This window comes from Vipera ursinii (assembly GCF_947247035.1).
Source record: "Vipera ursinii genome assembly, chromosome: 1".
NCBI lineage: Eukaryota > Metazoa > Chordata > Lepidosauria > Squamata > Viperidae > Vipera > Vipera ursinii.
In genome coordinates, this window is record NC_139512.1 from 299,274,314 (window position 1) to 299,293,798 (window position 19,485).

Here is a 19,485-nt window from a genome sequence, read left to right on the forward strand (position 1 = left end):
AACTTTACTAAAGCAAAGTTCATTGACATTCTGCACCTTCACACAAGTTTATCCCCAAACATCAGCAAAACATAAACTTTGTATTTGGATGATCCACTTTAACTCACATTTAACTCACATTTATATCTAGTAAAGTGGGGAAAAGATTCTCAAATGAAATATTGCTAGTTTACAGCATATCAGTACTAATAGGCTTAGGGTTAATGTTAGTAGAAATGATTTGAGTATGAGGCTGAATTGTAATGATAAAAGTTATGTTTAAGTAATCAACTCAACTCAAAATTATTTATATATGCCAAATAATGGTACATCTAGATATATTTTAAAAATATGTCCCAGAATTATGTACAATAAATATATATTTTGTGTACCAAATATACAGTAAATCTAAAGAAATATCTGATATACATGTTCATTATGTGAATATTATTATTGCAAAGAGTGAAATAACTTGTATTCTTTTCATCATCCTTAATAAGAAATATACTAAAATAAAATGGATCTAAATGTGCCATAAACTGGAACATTGAGAAGTACTTCTTAGACGTACATTCTAGAGCAGAAGCATCATTACTTTATTGCATCTGTTCCAATCCTGTTTGTTTTTTGTTTTTGTTTTTGTTTGTTGTTTTTTTTTGTTTGCAAAGCAGATTGTGTAGTGATGGATCAAAATTGTCAATGAAGTTTGTTAAGAAATTTAGTTGAGTAGAGGTCTCCTTGTGCTACCAAAGAGTTTCACAGACAAGGAAGGGTACTGAGAGCAGTAAAAGTCACACAAGAATACACTGAGTTATAAAAACAAAAAGTAGTTTACTTTTGAGGTGGTGTAAGAACAAAAATGCACAGTCAAAAATAAACAGTCCAAGTCATACACAATAGCAACAGTCCAAGCTACAAAGTCTTCTTACCGGTCCAGAGGTCAATACACAGTTCAGGTTTACAACAGTAGTAAACCAACAGCAGAGCAAAAACAGTAATAGTAGAAATCAGTGAATTCAGAGAGAGAGAGAAGCTACGTTCCTAGCTTCCTCTTATGGCCATGAGAACACTTACACACCCATTGGCCAATTAACTTCTTAAAGTCATAACATTATGGTTAATATATTTTCAACCCAACATTGTAGGCTAACACCATATGCCTAACATTCTCCCCTTTGGGTAGAATAATATATAACTCTTACAATCTTATGCACATTCTTTCACAATTAGTATTGTGCTTCTCAGCACTTTGTATCTTCGTAAAATGGTCTGCAATATTTACATCAGATGAACAATACTCTAGCTGTATTAATTTATCCTTGATACATTGTCTGACATTTAAAAAACGAATATCAGTATGTTTAGATCTTGTTCTTACTGCAGCATTGTTAGCCATCTTTATCGCAGCTTGATTGTCCTCATATACAATGAATGGATCATTTACATTTAAACCCATATCTAACAATAATTGTTTGTACACTAGCAGTTCTGTACATAACACTGATAGACATGAAAATTCAGCCTCCATTGTAGATAAGCTTATGTGCTTTTGTCTAATAGACTTCCATCCAATTAAAGAATCACCCAACATTACAGCCAACCCTGAGGTAGATTTACGAGTGCTTGTATCACAGGCAAAACTCGCATCTGCATATGCTGTAAGGATTAACTCACGATTTGGCTCTAAATATAACGAGTAGTAAATAGTTTGCTTCAAATACCTTAATACTCGTTTAGCTGATTGCCAGTGTCTAACAGTTGGATTATTGTTGTACCTGGCTAATTGGTTTACACAGTAAGAAATATCAGGTCTAGTCCAATTACTCAAATACATAAGACTTCCTATCAAAGATTGGTACATAGCCTTATCAAATACAGGACTCTCAACATTAGTGTCCTTAAAATCCATAGCCATTGGAGTTTTAGCTGGTTTACACATTTCCATATTGTATCTATTTAATAACTGAGATATTTTACTGGCTTGCGAAATCTTAAAACCCCTATTTGTTTTCACAATATCTAACCCCAAATAGTGGCTTATTTTCCCAAGATTTCTAATTGTGAATTTATTTTGCAATCTTGAAATGATAGTTTGTGCTTCTAACTCAGTTTTTGTTAATATTGCAATATCATCTGTGAATAATAAAAGAAAAGATAATGCTCCGTTGTGATCTCTTCTAAACAAACAAGGATCAGCATTACTGGCTACAAAACCTATTGCAATCAACTCATTAACTAAACATTTATTCCACTCATAGCCTGATTGTTTCAATCCATAGAGGCTTTTCTTTAACTCCCAACAATCATGGTCTCTATCACTGGTCAATCCTGGTGGTATTCTTAAATAAATAGTATGTTGCAATGGAGCATGTAAATATGCAGTTTCAACGTCTACATGAGTAACCATATATTGGTGTTTAGCTGCCCATACTAAAGCTGCTCTTAAAGTAGTTGCCCTCAGACTGGGTGCAAACACCTCGTCATAATCCTCAGTAGTTTGGGCAAAACCTTGTGCAACCAAACATGCCTTATGGGTTATAGTTCCATCTACTCCTTTCTTTATCTTATATATCCATTTGCAACCTATAGCTTGCTCACCAGGTGGCAGTTTTGCTTTCTTATAAACTTTAAGATCCTGCAAAGACTTTAACTCCCTGTTCATTGCAGATTTCCATGATGCCTGTTCCTTTTCAGGATACATCCTGATCTCATCATAGTTATATGGTACTGAACTAACTTGACATATTATACTGGCTTCATAGCGATCAGGTGGACGTCTGATGTGCGTTGAACACCAAGGAATTACAGGGCTTTGAATTTCTGTCTCCTTTCCTTCCTCTGATTCATCTTTTATCTCCCCTATCTCCTCTTCATCTTTTATATTTACCGGAGATGTATTATCATTACTAGTTATGTTATCAGAGGAGTCCTCAAACACTAGAGGATCAGTATTAACAGTTTCCTTCTCTAACCTATCCCAACCAACGTGCTCAAGGAATTTTGCACTAGAACTGTTATATACATTAGTTGTGCCTCGTTCCCAGAAACGATAGGATCTATGGTTAGCTTCGTAACCTACAAAGTATAATTGCCTAGCCCTATGTTGGCATTTACTCCTGAGTTGTACAGGAATGTGGACCCAAGCTGGGGTGCCAAATGTGTGCAGGTAATCAAGGTTTGGTCTTCTACCATGCCATATTGTATATGGTATTTTACCAGTAGAAGTATTAACAACTACATTCAGAACATGGTTTGCACATTTTGCTGCCTCCCCCCACAGTCTATCTGTTAAGCCTGAATCTCTTAACATGGTTCTCATCATGGCTTGTAACGTTTGCCCACGTCTCTCAACAAATGCATTATGTTGAGGCCTATAAGGGGCTGAACATTTATGCTCAATGCCAGCTGATTGTAGCATATCAACAAAACACTTATTTGTAAATTCAGTACCATTATCAGTAATTATGCACTGAACCTTTCTCTTTGTTTTTCTCTCTACAAACTTCAGCCAGTTTGCAAATTGTTGGAAAGTGTCTGCCTTTGACTTAAGCAGATAACAAAAACCATAACCAGAGTAGTGGTCCAATATACTTAAAATATAACATGACCCTCCTAAACTTGGTTTCATGGGTCCAATTAAATCAGCAAACACAACTTCCAAAGATACAGTTGTTTTGAAGCCGTTTAACCTGTTTGCAGGAGTTGCCTTACTCTTTTCCTGATTACAGGCATTGCAATTCAAATATTTACTACATGGCTTCAGTTTAATTCCTTCTACTAACTCAACTGTTTTACGTAGTGAGTTAAAGTTTACATGCTCTAAACGCCTATGCAATAAATGTATACTTTCATCATGTGGCTTCTTGTTCTCACATATTGAGTTAGCTTTAACTGTACTAACCTGGTTACTTGTGAGAACGAATAAACCATTTTTCAAATTTGCAGTTACACAGGTTCCATTCCTCTCAACAGTGCATTGCTCCCCTCTGAATGTTACCACAAACCCAACTTTAACCAATTCCCTTACAGATAACAGGTTGAATCTTAGCTTAGGTATATATAACATAGGTAACTGTTCATCAATGCATGGACAATAGGAATTACCTTCACCAGAGGCCTTCATCCTCCAACCGTTTGCTAGTGAAACATATTGGTTGCTGTTTTTCATATTAATAAACCTCTTTTTCACTTTGGTAATGCATTGTGAAGCCCCACTATCAACAACCCACAATTCATTATTTCTGGATGTTGGTTCACCTGAAATAGCCAAACCAATGTCCTTTTTAGCCTTCCCACTGCTATTAACATTCTGTTTTTTACCCTTTCTACAGAATTTGGCCATATGACCTCTAGCCCCACAAGAATAATATTTCTTGACATTGTAAGCAGTGGTGAATGGCTGCTCCTCTTGTGGCTGTGTCTCTCTCAGCTGGTCTCTGTCACACCTCCTTCTGGACTCTTCAAGCAGTCTCCCAGTAATGTTAGTCAATGTCAGTTCCTCTCTGGTCAGGACTTCCAAAGAAGAAACATACCCATCAAAACTCTCATCCAAAGATGACAGAATAATGTAGACCTGATGCAACTCTGAAAAAATCAGCTCCTTTTCATGAAGCTCTTGAAAAGTTGCCTTCATGTAATTTAAATGGGTCAGCATATCTCCATTCTTCTGCAGACGAGCCCTAAACAGCTTACGTGTAAGGTGTATATGTGCACCCACACTGTCTCGAACATAAAGCCTTCGCAAAATGCCCCAACACCTAGCAGCAGACTCCTCACCACGAATATGGACAAGCTGCTGGTCATTCAGTGTTAGCCCAATAATGCAAAGAGCTTTCTCATTGCTACGTTTAAAGTCGTCTAACTTCTTTGCATCCTCTTCGTCATCTGGATCCCAAGCAGTAGTATCTGGTGGGTTATTTACAACAGTCCATAGTCCTTCCTTGCGCAAAAGCAAGCAGCATTTTGTGGACCAGGAAACATAGTTTGTCCCATCCAACCGGGTTATCCAGGAGATGCCTGACAACTGTTCTTGTGCCATTTTACACCAAAATAGCTAACACAAACTCAGCTAGGAATACTGTGTGTACTAACTCTCAGTACAGGCCTGGGCCCATAACCAGTGTTAAGGAATTTAGTTGAGTAGAGGTCTCCTTGTGCTACCAAAGAGTTTCACAGACAAGGAAGGGTACTGAGAGCAGTAAAAGTCACACAAGAATACACTGAGTTATAAAAACAAAAAGTAGTTTACTTTTGAGGTGGTGTAAGAACAAAAATGCACAGTCAAAAATAAACAGTCCAAGTCATACACAATAGCAACAGTCCAAGCTACAAAGTCTTCTTACCGGTCCAGAGGTCAATACACAGTTCAGGTTTACAACAGTAGTAAACCAACAGCAGAGCAAAAACAGTAATAGTAGAGATCAGTGAATTCAGAGAGAGAGAGAAGCTACGTTCCTAGCTTCCTCTTATGGCCATGAGAACACTTACACACCCATTGGTCAATTAACTTCTTAAAGTCATAACATTATGGTTAATATATTTTCAACCCAACATTGTAGGCTAACACCATATGCCTAACAAAGTTAATCTTCAGCAACATTAAAAATGCATCTGTGTAGCTCAAACTGACCCTGCCTGATCCAGGCAAATATTCTTGCCAGCAATTTCAAAGTTATGATCTTATGTATGAGTCTCTAATCAAGAACTACATTCTAGGGCAGGAGTGCCCAACTATGTCCCCTTTATGACCTATTGTACCATGCTGACTCAGGAATTCTGGGAGTTGAAGTCCAAAGGTGATAAAGGGACCATAGTTGTCCACCCCTGTTCTAGGGGATATTTGTGTTAGGAAATGTCTCAGTAATTCTTTATGTTATTTTTCTTTATGTTACTGCCTCTGGCTTCACTCTTCTTCGCCAGTTTTTATCTGCTCTGTTATTATTCCTAACTCTCTTAGACACTAAACAAGTTGAGAATGCAGTAATCATGTGCCTTCCAGTAGAATGGACACTATGAAGAAATGTGAAAGAGATAAGGGTCTTTATGTGGCCTATCAACATGTGGCATCTAGACAGCTGGCATTAAGTCATCTGATTTATATATTCTTTACTGTAATGAGCTATATTATATTCATAGTTAAATGACAATAATATCTGAATTTTCATCTTCATATATAAATTTGCATTAAAATGGTTTATGAAAATCCCCATATTTTTTTTCTTTTTTTGTGGTACACATGGGCAACATATTCACTATTATGGAAATAATACTTTTAAATACAACAATAAACATATATATGTATAACTTACATACACTGTAACAATATGTCAGCCCTCCCAGGTAAACCAGATGGGAAACACGAACTAGTTATTTATTGTAAGGCTACATTAACAAAATCTGAAGGAACAAACTTCCCATCACTTCTATTAATTGCTTGATCCCTTAGGGCAGGGTCCTTCCTAAATTTCATCCTTTCATTGCCTTTTTTGTCTGATTCTTTTCTGGACAGCATCTCTTTCCTCAAGGTGCTTGACACATTCCATTGCAAACTACAAGTGGCTTTGGTCTCATGGCAGAACTGAACATCCTGGTTCATGTGGAGGATTTTTAAAAACTTGTAATGACTCCATTCACTTCAGTTCTAGCACAAGAAAGATGCTTGAATTCTTTGAGGAAACTGATTTGAGTTTAATCATCTGTGAGCAAAAACTCTTTCCATAAAGATCAGTAGGGTGTCTAAGGTTCTGGACATTCACTGAGATGCTAAGTAAAAGCATTGTAATTCCAGAGTAAATACATACATTCTATCAACCAGTATCATCATTATTTCTAGAACCACAAATATTTGCAATATGATTGATTTCAGCTTCCATAAACTGGGGGAAAAAAATTATTGCCTAAGTGTACTAATTTGCAGATAGTCGCTGAAAATCTCTTTGACTCAGCCCAGGAATGTCCTTGAGAAAATAATAATATTCTATTATCTTGAAAGGCATACAAGATCACTGTTCTATGCAATATGTATGAAATAATAATAATAACAACAACAGCAACAACAAACATCCACATCTGCCTTTCCCAGGTCCCTTGTAAGGATTCGATAGGTAGACAAAAATGCCAAATCCAGTCTGAACATCTGGCTGACTGTGCGAATAATAATAATAATCTTCAATAAAATTTACTGACAGCAGAATGGTGGTTCTTATATTTTATTTCCTGGTTTATACTGTAAAGAATTTAGAGAGGGGGAAAAGTTCAGAATTAATTATGCATAGTTTGTTCTACGTATATGCCAAGAAGAAAGCAAGCTGTGCCACTTCTCCTGGCATAAGATTTTATTTGATTGATATAGATTCAGTTTTGTTTTCTGCAGGAATTTCCCTCTATTTTATCCAGGTAATAGCAATTTTGTTAGGTAGGTTATTCTGAGAGACAGTAGCTGTTCCCAAAGCCATCAACATAAAGACAGATTTTAACCTAGCTCTTCTGAATCGTACGTCTGTGACTTAGTTTTCAATCCCCACAAAATATTTTCCCCCTTTGATTAAAAACACATGCTATTGTTTTATATATAATAGCACGGTATTATTATCCTGCAAGTCACCAGCTTCCTTACATGATCTCACAGTTGCCAATTCAACTATTTATATTCAAGACATCATGCCTATTGTACAAGGTTAAAAGGTGAAATGAATCTAAAGCAAAATACAAGGCAGTTTCTGCTTCTCATAGCTGGAAAAGAAAGTTTTGATTGGAAAAAAAGTATATTCAGATATAAGACGACAAATGATTTGATCTTATAAGCGAACCTATACTTCAATATTGTCATCAAGAGCAAGATTTTTTAAAATGCTACTTCAGACACAGCAGATACCAAGTGTACTTGTCAATATGCATATGATATTTTTGCTATTTCATAATATATGCCACTACTCAGATAGACATGAGACAGGGAGACTTATGCTGTAAATCCACATTATAATTTCTCTGCTAAAGAAATTACACAATTTGTCTCCTAAAGGATTCACACTTACCGATAAATTAGAACTTCATCATCAGAGCAGTTGTATTGTAGCTGGTACATTTTAACTCTTGGAGCTGACTTGCTTACTGACCATTTGACTAAAGCTGAAGTAGTTGTCACCTCAGAAACCGAGACTGCCCTATCTGGTGGCCCCTTGCTTTCTCCTCGATTAGACTTGCTGGAACTTGTGATGTCAGAAAATCTTGATTTAGGAGGGGCTGTCCGGCCTGTACCATTGCTGAGATGTGGAAGCTGGACAATGGATAACTCAACTGTTGCAGTAGACTCTCCAGCAGCATTTGCTGCTATGCATGTGAATATTCCAAAATCCTTAGAGGTTGTGATAAGGATTTCCAAAGTGCCATTGTCATAAACTACTGTTCTTGAAGAATTGCCCATAAGTCGATCATCTGGTGCAACCCAGTGAATGACGGGAGATGGATCTCCAATAGCTTTGCACTTTAAGGTGGCAGTTTGTCCTTCTAAAACTAACAATTTGTGAGTATGTTGAGTAATCAGAGGGGGCTCACAAACAAATTCCTCCTCCCGGACATACCAAAAATATCTTCCCTTTAAACCTGGAGGAGAAGCACAAGTTTCCATATCATCATCCCTGTCCAGCCGCCGTAGCCACAGTAGCTCACAGTTACAATGCAAAGGGTTTCCTCCAAAGCTCAGAGATAAAGGTGGGGAAAATGGAGTTGTAGTTAATGGAGATATTTGAGACCTGGCAAAAATGGGATCAGGAGGAAGCTTCTGAAGTCTGTTGGAAGTTAGATCCAACCTGGCTAGTTTCTGAAGATCAGCAAAGGTCCCCTCTGTGATATAATCTATCAAATTATGATCCAAACTAATCTGGTGCAAGTTTATCATCTTCATGATGGATTCCCAAGGGATGCTTCTGAGGTTATTATAAGAAAGATCCAGATCTTCTAAAGTAAATAGAAAGTCTTCAAAAGCTTCATCTGAAATATAATTTAGTTGGTTGTTGTTTAGAATCAAGTGCTGAAGGTTAATCAAGCCCCTCAAAATATCCTCCCCAATGTCAGGCAACCTATTACTGTCTAAATGCAAAGATCGCAGGCTTTCTAAATCAATGAAAGAATAGGGCTGAATGTAACTGATGGTATTCCTAGACAATGTGAGGTCAACAAGGCCAGTCATGTTGGCAAAGTCCTGTCTGCTGATGTTAATAATAAAGTTGCCCCCAAGTCGGAGTTCAACAGTCCTCCTGTCTATGTCTGGTGGTACAAAAAGAAGTCCCTTGGAAGGGCAGAGAGTTCCCAGTGACTCAGACAGATTTTGACAAACACAGTATTTTGGACAGGCGTTGACCGCAACAACCACTCCAAACACCAGGATGCTGCAGAACAGTTTTTCCATGGTAAATCAACGATGGGGCCTGCAAGAATGAGAAACAGTTTAGAGAATTGCTTACACACACACACACACACACACACACACACACACATACTAAAGTGGCACATTTTAAAACCTAGTGGCATCTGAAGTGTTGTTTTACCAAGCATAATATGACAAATGCATTTAAGCAATACCTCTAAGCATACTGAGAATCATGCTTTGTAGCTCTTTTTCTGGATACTGTTGGTACTTTTAGAAAACATTAAATCTGTTGCTTTTTAGTGTACATTGACACAAATGGCATCTCTTTTATTCTGAGAGCTATTTCTCATTTAGCTAATCATAAAATACTATTTCAGCTGTAAAGTGTAAACTTTTTTTTTTTGAGGAAAAAACTTACATTATTTTAATTCCTTGCAAACATCTCTGGGTTAGGAAAAAGCCCAGAAGTCATTTGATGGTTCACTTGCAGTTTGTTCCAAACGCCAAGCAGGCCCCAAGCAAATTTAAGACCAAGACAGAAACCACAATAAAAATACCAACAGCATACACACAAAACATGAACTCCCCCTCCCCAAATGTATTGGTGTCAGGAAATGTTTATTTAAATGCCTTACATTTGAAAGGAGGGAAGGTATTCTGTGATTGTAAGATGCCCTTAAACTCTGAAGTTAAAAAATCAGGCTGAGTAGGAAATTGGTGCAAAGAAGACAAGGCTGCTTCAAACATGTTGAGGTGGTCAGGATGTTCTTTTTCATATTTAGGTGGGAGAGGAAATTTGTAACCTTTTTTAAGGGACAATTGTAGCACTTAAGTTATAGTTTTGGGGTGTTCCGAATCTTCATATGATGGAAACCGTGTCATCAGATATCATCACTTGTGGTAATAATGAGCTTTAAGAGCCAATATGAAAGGATTAGGAGAGGAGGATGAGAGGTGATTTGGTGGACCCTGACTTTCATTTTCAAACAACTTTCTTCAAACATATGCTGGCTAGTGATTATAAAACCCCAAAGGGTATCAGATTAGGAAAGTTACTTTAGCATGTAGATTTGATTCTTTCAGTCACTAAGTGCTGTCCATTACACACATCTTTGCTTCAATAGCTGAATGGCTCCTATGCATTTAGTCTTATGTATTTATTTATTAAGGGACGTGGTGGCTCAGTGGGTTAGGACGCTGAGCTTGTCGATCAGAAGGTCGGCAGTTTGGCGGGTCGAATCCCGAGTGCCGCGTAGCAGAGTGAGCGCCTGTTACTCGTCCCAGCTTCTGCCCACCTAGCAGTTCGAAAGCATGTAAAAAGGCAAGTAGAAAAATAGGGACCACTACGGTGGGAAGGTAACAGCGTTCCGTGCGCCTTTGGCGTCTAGTCATGCCGGCCACATGACCACGGAGACGTCCTCGGACAAGCGCTGGCTCTTCGGCTTTGAAACGGAGATGAGCACCGGCCCCTAGAGTCGGAAACGACTAGCACGTATGTGCGGGGGAACCTTTACCTTACCTTTACCTATTTATTTATTAACAATATCAGCAACATCAATAGCACTTAAACTTATCTACCCCTTCATAGTGCTTTACAGCCCACTGAAAATAGTATACAAAGTCAGCATACTGCCACCAACAATCTGGTTCCTCATTTTGCTAACCTCAGAAGGATAAAAGGCTAAGTCAACCTTAAGCCAGTTATGATCAAACTCCTGGCTGTGGGCAGAGTTAGCCTGCAGTACTGCATTGTAACCACTGCAGCATCACGGTTCTTGATTGACCATCTTTTCCTAGTTCCAAAGGAGATATACTGTACAGCTAAAAAACATTAGCTGTACAGATATATTCTGCATAGGTAGACAGTTCAGACTATTAAAAAATAATAATAACACTATGTAACAATAGCCATGAAATTAAATAATGAATGTATAGATAAGAAAAAAGGACTTCTTTTCCTCTCTTGACATGCTAATACTGTGCAGAAGTCAGTTAAAACAAGAAAAGGTCATATAACAAGAAGGGTAGCATAACCTTCTTTATGTTGGAGATAATTAGTTTTATGATGAAGGATTCAGCACTAGTGTAAATCTAGAAATAGACTATCTCAGAACAAGGTAGAGTTTTTCAGAAATGTTGATTATTTTCTTTTGAAAAATCACCTCTTAGCAAAATATAGAAATAGTAAGCTTTTGCTTTTGCTGCATTTGAATCTGAATTAAGAATTTGCTTAGACCAGTCTTTGAGATTTGCTGCACTTGGAGGATTCCCACTAATGCACATTTCCAGAATAAGACAGTTCACAGCCACAAATCAATGCAATGCAACACAACATCCCTTCTTATATACTGTATCATGATGCAACCTATGAAGAGCCAATCTCCTAGATATGTTTATACTATAAGTATTTTTAGCTCACAATTGTTTAGATTTTGGAGGAGGAGGAGGAGGAGGAGGAGGAGGAGGAGGAGGAGGAGGAGGAGGAGGAGGAGGCAGCTATACTTGGAATACTATATCCAGTTTTGGTCACCACAATGTAAAGATGATGTTGAGACTCTAGAAAGAGTACAGAGAATAGCAACAAAGATGATCAGGGGACTAGAGGCTAAAACAAGTGGTGGGATTCAAATATGTGAACAACTGGTTCTCTGTGTGGATGCCACTTCCAGAAGTCCATTCTGGGCCTGGGCAACAAAAAATTAGCTACTACCTCTGCTGAAGTTGTGCTAACCGGCTGAATCCCACCACTGGCTAAAACATGTAAGGAACTGTTGCTGGAATTGGGTATGTCTAGTTTAATGAAGAGAAGGACGAGGGGGGACATGATAGCAGTGTTCCAATGTCTCAGGGGCTGCAAAAAAGAAGAGGGAGTCAAGCTATTCTCCAAAGCACCTGAAGCCAGGACAAGAAGCAACGGATGGAAACTAACCAAAGAGAGAAGCAACCTAGAATTAAGGAGAAATTTTCTGACAGCTAGAACAATTAATCAGTGGAACAACCTGCCTCCAGAAGCTGTGAATGCTACAACACTGGAAGTTTTTAAGAAGAGACTGGACAGCCATTTGTCTGAAATGGTATAGGGTTTCCTGCCTGAGCAGGGGGTTAGACTAGATGATCTCCAAGGTCCTTTCCAACTTCTATTATTATTATTATTATTATTATTATTATTATTATTATTATTATTATTATTATTATTATTATTATTATTATTATTATTATTATTATTCACATAGTCAGCCAGATGTTCAGACTGAATTTGGCATTTTTATCTTCCTATTGAGTCCTTACCAAGGACCTGTGATAGGCAGATGTGGATGTTTGATGGTATTACAGATATCATCGCAGGATGGAAGCAGTTCCTAGTAAGGCTGTCTTTTACAATTGACTAATGGTGAATTTGTCAATGCCAATGGTGTTCAAGTGGTGCTCCAGTTGTTTTGGGATTGCACCCAAGGCACCTATTACTATTGGTACTACCCTTGCTTGCCTTTGCCACAGTCTTTCTATTTCTACTTGTAGGTCTTTGTATTTTGTTATCTTCTCCAGTTCTTTCTTGTCTATTCTGCTTTTCTCCAGGCACTGCCATGTCCACTATCCAGACTTTTTTGTCTTTCTTATCGACAATTGTTAACTCCGGGGTGTTATGTTGCAGGTGCTTGTCTGTTTGAATTCTGAAGTCCCAGAGCAGTTTAATTTTATCATTTTCCATGACTTTCTCTATTTTATGATCCCATTGTTGCTACTTTGTCGTGCCACTGCTTATAGTCAGTCTGTGCAGTGGTGGTCCACCATTTCTTCAGTTTCTTTGCATAGGCAGCACTTACTGTCTGTCGCTGTCTTCTCAATTTTGACTTTGTATGCATTTGTCCTTAAAGTTTGGTCTTGTGCAGCCGGAATTAGTTGCTCGGTCTCTGTCTTCAATTTTCCTGCTCTTAGCCATTGCCAGGTCTTATTATTATCTGCTTTCTCATCTATTTTTTTAATGTACTGGCCATGTAGTGCTTTGTCTTCCCATGCCTCTATTTTGTTCTTCATTTGGTCTTTCCTGTAGGCCAGTTTGGTCTCTCCAGTAATCAGTAAGCCTTCCTGATATACTAATTTCAGTGCATCTTCATCTTTCTCCTTCAGATATTCTTCCAAAGCCATTTTTTCTTCTTCAACCATCTGATGTACTTGCAGCATTCCACACCCACCTATTTGCCTTGGTAGATAGAATATGTCAATGTCACTGCATGGATGAAGGGCATAATTCATTGTCATTATTTTTCTGGTCTTCCTATCCATTGCTTTTAGTTCTGCTTGAGTCCAGTCCACTATTCCAGCTGTGTATCTAATGACTGGAATTGCCCAAGTGTTGATTGCCTTCATGGTATTTCCTCCATTGAGTTTGGACTTTAAGATCTTCTTCACTCTCTTGATGTAATCTTTTTCTTGACTTCAGTGTGCTTGATGTTGTCAGCTTGAAGGATACCCAAGTATTTGTAATAAACTTCCTCATCCAGACTCTTAATGTTATTTTTGTGGAGCCTCTTGATTCCTTCAGTTTTCAATATTTTTCCTTGTTTGCTAGTAAGTGTGGCACATTTGTCAAGCCAAACTCCATTGCAATATCTTGGCTATATATACGGACAGTGTTGAGCAGCGATTATATTTCAGATGATGTTTTTCCATACAGCTTCAGATCATCCATGTAAAGGAGGTGGAATTGTCTGGCAGATGTTTTTGATGTTTGATAGCCATGTCCTGAGTTATTCAGTATTGTTGACAGAGGAAACAGTGCAATAACAAATAGTAGTGGTGATAATGAATCTCCTTGAAATATTTCTCTCTTGATATTAACCTCTCTCAGTCTTTCACATTGACCTGAAACTTTATCTTCCATTGTGCCATCAATCTTTGCACAATTTTTCTGATGTTTCTACTGACTCCTGTTATTTCTAGGCACTTGATTATCCAGTCATGTGGCAGAGTTAAATTCCTTTTTGTAGTCGATCCATGCCACATTCAGGTTGGTCTTCCTTTTCTTGCAGTTTTCCAAGATTACTTTGTCTATTAGGAGTTGATCTTTTGTTCCTCTGTTATTGGGGCGGTTTACTTTCTGCTCAGGTGGAAAGAGATTGCTTTCAACTAGATGCTGTTGTACTGCATCAGCTACCACACCAGTTAGCAATTTGAAAGTTGTTAGTAAGCAGGTAATTGGCCTGTAGTTGCCTGGTGTTGCTCCTTTTGCTGGATTTTTCATTATTAGGTAGGTTTTCCCAGTTGTTAGCCACTTTTCAATTTCTCCTCCTTGTAGTATATTGTTGAACTGCTTGGCAATGAGTGGATACATAACAGTTAGATGTTTCAACCAAAACCCATTCAGTTCATCTTCACCTAGTGCTAACCAATTTTTTTTATCTTCCTTGCTCTTTTTTTCTACCATTTTTGTTGTTATTAATAGTTCTTTCATTTCAACTTCTGTTTTATTTGCATCCACCTATTTTATTATTATTATTATTATTATTATTATTATTATTATTATTATTATGAAGAAGAAGAAGAAGAAGAAGAAGAAGAAGAAGAAGAAGAAGAAGAAGAAGAAGAAGAAGAAGAAGAAGAAGAAGAAGAAGAAGAAGAAGAAGAAGTTCTCATTATGTTCAACCATGCAAATAAATAGAGGACAATTCAAGCATATGTTTAGCTTTACCTTCTCTTATAAACTAGAATCCTGTGGCTTTCTAACCATGCTGTTTATGCAAATCTCTATTACAGTTAGCAAAGCTTTGAGCTTTGCATTTATCCATTAGTAACAGACAGTGGGCTTTTGGAATCTTAAATTGGAATTATATTCTGCAGCTTTAATTTAGTGTGCTATCCTAGAAGCTTCAACTATAAACAGAGAACAAAGGCTTTAGAAAACAATTTGAGAATGAGATTGATACATTAATTAGCAATGAGCAGAGATTTCTTTACCTACTCCTTCCTCTATTGCCTAGCCCAAATTTTATTTTTTTTCAAGGTTTTTGTGTCATATGGTTTCTCCTTTTAGTGTGTTCTATTTCCCCAATTACCATTTGGGGAGATGCTGTTATGTTTCACTGCACTCCTGAGAGCAAGTTGACATCAAGAAGCATAATTGAGGAGAAGCAATTGAACATAGTTTTGGGAGATAGGTAACAATATCAAACAAAGGACAACTTAAGCTATGTTTATAACTTCTAATACATAGGAATTAAGTTTTCCAGGTGTATGTATGAAAGAGAAAGAGAGAGTCTGTGTATTATGAAAGTTGCATAAATAAGAGTGGTGCCTTCTATTCTCTCTTTGTGCTCATGATACTGATCATTCTATCCCAGAGAAAAACTTCAAATGGATTTTGTTTGTTGGGAGATTAAATATGTGGAACTCTGTCAGACCACACTGCCACTTTGAGGCTTCTCTCACACTTTTACATTTCTTAAGGAATAGATAAAACAGTGGAAAGAAAGAAAGAAAAGCAAGAGTAAAGAAGCATAAAAATAACATACTACTTAAAATATGTATCCCTAAGCTAATATCTATTTATTTCCTAAATTTCCTATTCTTTTTAACCATAATTAAAAATATGTTTAATCTTTAAACATTCCATTTAATACATCTAGTCATTTATCCTTTAGCTCTTATTCAAAACATTTTATCCATTATAATTTTCTTAAATTCAATCACATTTAAATATCTAAAACATTTCCTTTATCTAAATCATTTCAACTTTTTTATATTACTCATATCTAGAAAGAGAACATAAAAGGAAAAAAAAAGCATACTATATTATATTTAGAGAATTCATCCCTCTAAGAGTGACATATATATTCAAAAACTTTTCTATTTCTTTAACCACATTCAAACAAATGTTTCTTTTTAAGTATTCTCTCTGGTAAGTCCTATCATCTATTTTCTTAGTTTCCACTTTAGTCTTTTTCTTTTGCCCAGTGTCTTTCTTAATCAATGTATTTTGCTGAATCAAAAAGTTTTTCCATGTGTTCGTAAATCTTGCTGTAGATATAAAAAGTAAATCAGGACAAGTGTCTTTGTATGGGACTTCCACTTTTCCATGTTTGTTGAAAATCTTTTTCTTTTTCTTTCTCTTCTCTTCACTTCTCTTATCATTTCTTTTCTCTCCAATGTTCCTGACATCTCTACTTCTCTGTTGTTGTTTTCTGGGATTTTTTTTGTTGTAGAGTTAACTTGGAAATAGATTGATTTATATTTTCAAAGTTGTTTTAGATTTCTTTGTGGTTTAAAGTCATTGTTTGAATTAGTTGCAATATACTATATATCTCCTCCGATGAAGTATTTATGTTTTCTTGATATGTTCTTTCTACATGTCTCTGATCCATGATAGCCAAGAATTTGAGTTTTCCTCTTCCTTTCTTTTCTCTGCAAATATCTTTTGAGTCCCAATTAGATAAATATTTGTAATCCAAATAGTTCAAAAAAGATTTTTTTTCTGAAATTTATAATTCTCTCTTTGCCTACAGCCCAGGTTATTGTCTTTTTTTTCACAGCTGTTCTTTGTTGTTCTTTGAAGTCACAGATTAGTTTTCCCTAGATTTTGCCAAGTCTTATATTAAAGTCATAGCTGTCATAGTCTTCATCTGCCACTAGGTATCAGCAACTATTTGTTTTTCAATTTGTAAAATTAACAATTATGTTTTAAATGAGAGTCATATCAATTCAAACAATTTTAGATTTATCCAGATTTGAGTTTTAAGTTTCAGGTTTTATATTTATTTCACTTCCGTATATTTTGATCCTCCACAAAAAGATTAATTTGCTGCTTCCGTTAGTATAAGTGTGGGGCAGAAATCCCCCTCCTTCCCTTCTTGGGGATCTTTTCCAGGAAATTAAGCATAAAATAGAAAAGAGAAGATCAAATTCCTCACCCAGTTTCAAGCACGCTATTCAGAGTTGTGCTGGTTAGTGTTTTTAGACTTCGGTTGTTAGTAGCTTGGGCTGGTTGATGCAATACAGCCAGCCTTTCTCCTGTCGGGTTAGAAGGCTTCCCCAAAGCTAAACGGAATGGTTGCAGCTGTTTCAGAATCTCTTGAGCACCCTTCTTTCTTCATCGCCTCTCTGGGGTGATTTAGACCCATTTAGGGTCCCCTGGTAGGACAAAATTAGCCCCGGGGGTGCGGAGAATCCGCAACCCCATGACTGGTCGCTACCATGCAAAACCAGAAGTCTCCTCCTCACAGTTACTGTTTTTGAGCCAGGTTTTGCCTAATCTGTACTTGTACTTTTGATTTTTCCTGCCCAGGTGTACAACCTTGCTTTTCTCCACATTAAATATAATTTTGTTGGATAGGAACCATTGTTCAAGTCTGTCAAGATCTTTTTGGATCCTGTGCTTGTCTTCTGGGGTGTTGGCTATTCCTGCCAGCTTGGTGTCATCTTCAAATTTGATGAGATCCCCTTTTCTTCCCCATCTAATTCATTTAAGAAGATATTGAAGAGTACTGGGCCTAAGACGGAACCTTGTGGTACCCCACTGTTTACTTCCCTCCAATCATTTCTAGTCTTTCCTGGGGCAACCTTACTCCTAATCCCCAAGATGATTATTCACATTGACCTTGATACAAACCAAAGTACATCTTTCAAGTCATTTGAATGGAAGGAAAAAATATGGGCCTAATGATAGCATAAAGGGTTTCAAGTCGAATTGAAAGTCCAGCTGTGCACCTTCCTTTATATTTATATTTATTAAATTTTATACCGCCCTTCTCCCGAAGGACTCAGGGCAGTGTACAAGGCAATAAATATAAAAGAAGTACAAAAGTTAAAAAAACAATTAAATATTATGCCCAATATAAACAGTAATTAAAACCATGTTAAAACCCTGACCCTAACCTATCAAACCAGGCCAGATTGCTCAAATAAATAGGTTTTTAGATCCCGCCGGAAGGAGCGAAGGTCGGGGGCCATCCTGAGCTCGACTGGAAAGCGGTTCCAAAGGTCTGGCATGCCCACAGAGAACACCCTCCCCCTGGGGGCTACCAATCGACATTCTTTGATCGGAGGCACCCTGAAGAGGCCCTCTCTGTGGGAGCACACTGGACAGAGGGAAGTTGATGCCGGCCGCAGGTGTTGTCGTAGGTAATCCGGACCCATGCCATGTAGGGCTTTGTAAATCATTACCAACACCTTGAATCTCACCCGGAGGGCAACCGGCAGCCAATGCAGCTCATGGAGCAAAGGTGTAACATGGGAGTATCGGGAGACTCCCAACACAACTCGCGCGGCTGCATTCTGCACCATTTGGAGCCTCCGAGTGGTCTTCAAGGGCAGCCCCATGGATGAAGGTAATAAAAAGCTGAAGAAGATATTGGGAGCTGGAGGAGCTGCTGCCATGGCTGTCAGTATCTACCCAAGTGGTAGAAAGTGAAGAAAGTGGCATGCTGTGGATGACATCTGTCAGGGGTAATAAAATAGAGAAACTGGCATGCTGTCAGGGGTAATAATGTCAACAGTGTTGTATCATACAGAGTATTCTCTCCATTCCATCAGTTATCAGGAATTGTATAAAAGCCTAACTAACCACATGTAGCTAATTTTTCATGATCATTAAACCATTTCTATAGGAAGCCCTTGAAAAAGACATGAATTCAATCACATCTTCTTGTTTGCATTCTTTGGCATCTGGGATCCAGAGAAAAGATGCCACCTTTTTAAAACTTCCTTTGCTAGACCTAATTTACTAGCATACTTACCTGGTTACAATAGTCCCCTTGCAAATGATACACCTAAAAAAGAACTTGGCTTAATAGCAAAGTCTCTATAGAATCTACCTTATTTGCCTGCTCTAGACAGTATTTTCCCTTTGGCAGAATCATCTGCTCCATTACCCAATGTTTCCATCTATGGTGAACACTTATCCTGGCATCTCCTCCCATAGCTGTTTTACTCATCTGCAAATGTTTTACAGAAGACCTGTGATATCTTATTACTTTGCTGATTTGTATTTAATAGGCTTCCATAAGTAGCATTTTTTCACCAACACAAGGTAATTTTCTGGGTGCCAAGTGAAAAATAGCCTTTTTAGACCTCTTACCACATAGTTCAGCATGAATTAATAAAAATAATAAGAAGAATCACAACGACCTTTTTTTTGTATTTAAATC

At 37.4% G+C, this 19,485-nt stretch overlaps 1 protein-coding gene across 1 annotated transcript in view; it reads right to left on the bottom strand.

Annotated features, from left to right (window-relative positions):
- LRFN2 (leucine rich repeat and fibronectin type III domain containing 2) overlaps window positions 1–9,385 on the bottom strand; it is a gene marked incomplete at both ends in the record, with an annotated part of 85,261 nt that extends 75,876 nt beyond the window's left edge. The window contains one exon of the mRNA XM_083349338.1: window positions 8,013–9,385. Coding sequence (XP_083205464.1) covers window positions 8,013–9,385 — 1,373 coding nt within the window. The remainder of the gene's footprint in view (window positions 1–8,012) is intronic.
- Between the last annotated feature and the right edge of the window lie 10,100 nt (window positions 9,386–19,485).